Here is a 4,245-nt window from a genome sequence, read left to right as displayed (position 1 = left end):
TTTTTTTTTTGAAAATTAAGCCTACAAATATTACCTCCATCTTCAAACTTCTTAGAATCCAAATACTTTAAAAAAATGCAAATGAAATGTACTTTAAAAAACAAAAACAAAAATAAAAAATTAAATTCAAATTCTCACTCTAACGTATGGTAGAATTAAAAAAAATAGAAAGAAATATCTAAGTGGATTGATTTTTTGAAAAAAAATTATAAAACTATACAAAATTTCATAATACAATCTAAATTGGTAATTAAATAATTACTTCACCATTTTAAATAAATTTAAATTAATATTAGATCCACATCAGCGAGTATTTTGTCGATTTCTCTATGATAAACTAAAAAAATAAGTTTAACGTTGATATTGAATCCATAAAGGGCTTCATTAAATAAAATAAAATAAAATAAAATAACACTATTTGGCAAAAGAGAAAAAGGAAATGGCAAATTATGTAATTAGGAAAGAAAGAGATGAGCAAATAGGGAAAGATAAAATCTCAACAAACATGAAATCCATGCACGAAATTTCAGTGAAGGGAGGAGAGAGAAATCAGTTGTAGAGAGAGAAAGTGAAGAAGAATAAAAGAAAATCCAAATCCAAATCTAATTTTTAATTTTTTTTAAAAAAATAATAATTAACAAGTCAAAATTTCGTCTCAGGTATTGACGCGATTGTGCTTAAATATCTCAACCGTCACAAAATTAAAAACTCTCTTCACAAAATTTTCTCATTCATTTCTTCTCATCCTAATTTCTTCATCTTCTTCATCTTCTTCACAGTTCTTCAAAATGTTGAGCGCTACAGAAGCTCGTAACATCGTTGGAATCATCGGTAAATTACTACTAATTCCTCTTTCTTTTCACTCTAATCTCATTTCTGATTTACTTTTTCTTTCACTCCTTTTCTTTAATCTCTTTCTTCTGTTCTTTAACTTCTTTTCCTCTGTTTTTTTCTTTGATTATTGTCCCTTTATTATTCTTCAAGTGTGTATCAAACTTCTTGTTGATGATGTTATAAATTTGCAGGAAATATCATTTCATTTGGTCTCTTTCTTTCACCGGTGTAAGTTATATTTCGTTTCATCCAATTTAATTATTGTTCATATACTTTCTTGAAGAATATAGCCCATTTATTTTCAATTATGAAATGTTTGATTATTATCGCTGTTCTTTTTCCGTTAGTGTTGGTATAAGTTATTTTATTTGTGTATAAGAGAAATGTGATTTGAGTAACTTTCCTTAAGAATATAAATTTTACTTGGTTTGGTTATTATTGATATTATTATAATAATTTTTCTACTAATGCCGTATCTGATAGTTCAAGCAAATTTAGTTTTTTATAATTTCTTCTTGATTATTATTGTTATTTTTGATATGCTGTTTTGTGATATTAATTTAGGGTTATTTTATTTTATTTTTTAATGCATGAATAATACTTTAAAAAAAGGTTTACATAAATCAAATTCAGTTGTTGAGGCGATTTCTAGGCTGAGGTTAGCCAAGTGGGTCACTCAACTCAATAATTGTGCTTTATTTCAGGTCTCTTGGGTGTTAGAGGCTGTGTTTTAGGTTGGATATATAATTAATTTTATCATAACTTATTAGTTTAAACTTTTGAGTTGATTGAAGATCGATTTTTAGTTTAGTTATTGTGTTAGGTTATATTAGTGAAATTAAAATGAAGTATGTATATGGATGGATTTATGGTGCAGACCAACCTTTTACAAAATCTATAAGAGCAAATCGGTGGAGGAGTTCAAACCAGATCCTTACATTGCAACAGTGTTGAACTGTATGTTTTGGGTTTTCTACGGAACGGATTGGGTTCATCCAGATAGCACTTTGATTGTCACCATTAATGGCATTGGCCTCGTCATTGAGCTTTTTTATTTGGCTTTCTTCTGTTGGTATGCTGAATCGAAAGCACGGGTATGTAACAACCCTAAACTCATCTTATTAAATAGTACTATACCTATCTTCATGTATCTCTCCAATTTCGAAGAAAAAAATACTGTCACATGTCATTGGTATGTGAAGTAGGGATGGACAAGATAGATGTGTAACTCGAGATGGACTTAATTACTACCTATTTATAACATATATATTGACTTCTTGCTTTTTATATTTCAGAAAAAAGTTGGTATTTGCCTTGTGATTGAAGTAGTTTTCGTGGGCATTGTTGCTCTAATAACTCTTTTAACCTTACATGGAACCAAGAAAAGATCATTGTTGGTTGGAATCATATGTGACATTTTCAACGTTATAATGTATGCTTCTCCTCTAACCATCATGGTAAGTAATAAATTTCATCATATTTCAATTATATTTATCTACTTATTTATCTATCACTTTATATAATGAAATAAAATAATTATTCCACAGGCAAAGGTGATAAAGACAAAGAGTGTTAAGTATATGCCATTTACTCTTTCACTAGCCAACTTCCTCAATGGTTGCATTTGGACTGCTTATGCTCTTATCAAGTTTGATATCTATGTCCTTGTAAGTGTTTTGCATTTTAATCAGTTCTTTATATTAATACGGAAATAATTAACAACAAACTTGTCAAAAATAATAAAGTCAATTATCACTTTGTTATATTCGAAGAGTATTGTTGCACCATGTTAACATGCTTTTATACATGATATGGTCGGGTCCATTAGCATTAACAAAATTATTAAGAAAAAAATCTAGTTTGAATAAATGGAATATGAGAGTATTAGAGTTTTTCTTCTATGCTTCTGTAGTTATGATGCCTTCATTAAATTGATATTTATCCTGTGTTATCATTTTTAAAATAAGTATATGATGAATATATATATATTTTTCTTCTTTTGGTTGGAAGTCAATTTAGTTCAGTTCTTAATGGGCTTTTTGTTCTAATATCTTATTAAATCATCGTTACATTCAGTAACTTTATCTATATCAATAATTAAATCCGAAGTTGTTTTTTATTTTATGGAATTTGTAGGTTAGCAATGGTCTTGGGGCAATTTCGGGTCTTCTTCAACTTATTCTCTATGGATTTTACTCGGGATGCCGTCCAAAGAAGGAAGAAACTGATCCCAAAACAAGTGAAGTTCAGCTCTCCGCTGCATGATCACACCAACTCCATCCAACTAACAAAGTGAGTCTATCCACCAAATTATTAATAATGCCATTCACTTTTATAATTCTTTTGTTTTAGAAGTTAATTGGGTGAATTTGTCACAAGCATTTATATAGTATAAAGTATTAAGTGGCATTATGATTACGTGTTTAGGTAAACTTCAAACTTCAAGATGCGTCGAAGTATTTCTCTTATATTGTTGTTTCAATTTTGTAGGTGATTTATGGCATGGAAGGTGGAAGGGGTTGTGTGCAGCTAAGGAAGGATTTGGAGATCAAAGAATTGAATTGACCGTAGTTTTGAAGTTGGTTTCATTTTCTTTAGCTCTCGATTGAGATAGGAGATTTAGGGATTTTAGGGAGATTTTTTTTTTTGAGTAGTGAGTTTTGTTGGTTTTATATTTTTTGAAGTTTTTGACTCATTAATTAGTTGGTTTTTATCTCTATCTTCAATATCATTAAGTCTTCTTTTTTCTTGAAGAAACTAAATAAATAATGAGAGAAAATTAGTGACATAGATAACTTATATATGATAGAAGTGAGTCATGATTTTTAATGATATCTCCTAAAATGATATATCTTTTATTTATGTCATGTCAATTTTCATATTTAATTGAATATATAAATAGATAAAAGATATTGAAGACCTTCTAATTTTTTTTTGTTTGATACAAATGGTAAAACATCCCCTTATTTAAGCACCCCTAAATTTATGATTTGGATTTTGCCAACACATTTATGATCTAGTGGCTACAAGTGTCTATATAGACTATTCTTTACCATTACTAATTTTACTCTATGTTCTAAAAATATTCTAAGTATCTCCTCTAAATAATTTCTCTAGAATATTTTAATAATTAATGCTTCAAGAAATTAGACTTATAGGCCAAATAATTCCAACTCAAAATCAAATTTAACATTAAAGAAAAACCTTCAATTTTAAAGAAGTTATAACTAGAATATACTTCGTAATTACAAAAGAGTTTATATTTTGTATGTCAAGAAGCAACGATCTTCCCAGAGTGCATAAGATTAATAACATTATTAATAATGATCGAGAACAAATAGGATTTTTAATATCTTGACCTGACTTGAGTTAGGTTAGTGCTTTGTTGGAGTTTTTGATTATTGTCTTCCT

At 28.4% G+C, this 4,245-nt stretch overlaps 1 protein-coding gene across 1 annotated transcript; it reads left to right on the top strand.

The window, feature by feature from the left end:
• Nucleotides 1–702: 702 nt before the first annotated feature.
• On the top strand, nt 703–3,107 carry LOC120091945 (bidirectional sugar transporter SWEET4). Its single transcript, XM_039050117.1, has 6 exons — nt 703–831; nt 1,026–1,062; nt 1,712–1,928; nt 2,130–2,291; nt 2,382–2,501; nt 2,971–3,107. Exons 1-6 carry the CDS (start codon nt 789–791, stop codon nt 3,097–3,099), a joined length of 708 nt encoding a protein of 235 aa, XP_038906045.1. The 5' UTR covers nt 703–788; the 3' UTR covers nt 3,100–3,107.
• The last annotated feature ends 1,138 nt before the right edge of the window (nt 3,108–4,245 follow it).

Source organism: Benincasa hispida, chromosome 11 (genome assembly GCF_009727055.1).
Source record: "Benincasa hispida cultivar B227 chromosome 11, ASM972705v1, whole genome shotgun sequence".
NCBI lineage: Eukaryota > Viridiplantae > Streptophyta > Magnoliopsida > Cucurbitales > Cucurbitaceae > Benincasa > Benincasa hispida.
Note: the sequence above shows the minus strand (reverse complement) of the source record. Positions and strands in the feature narration are given on the sequence as shown.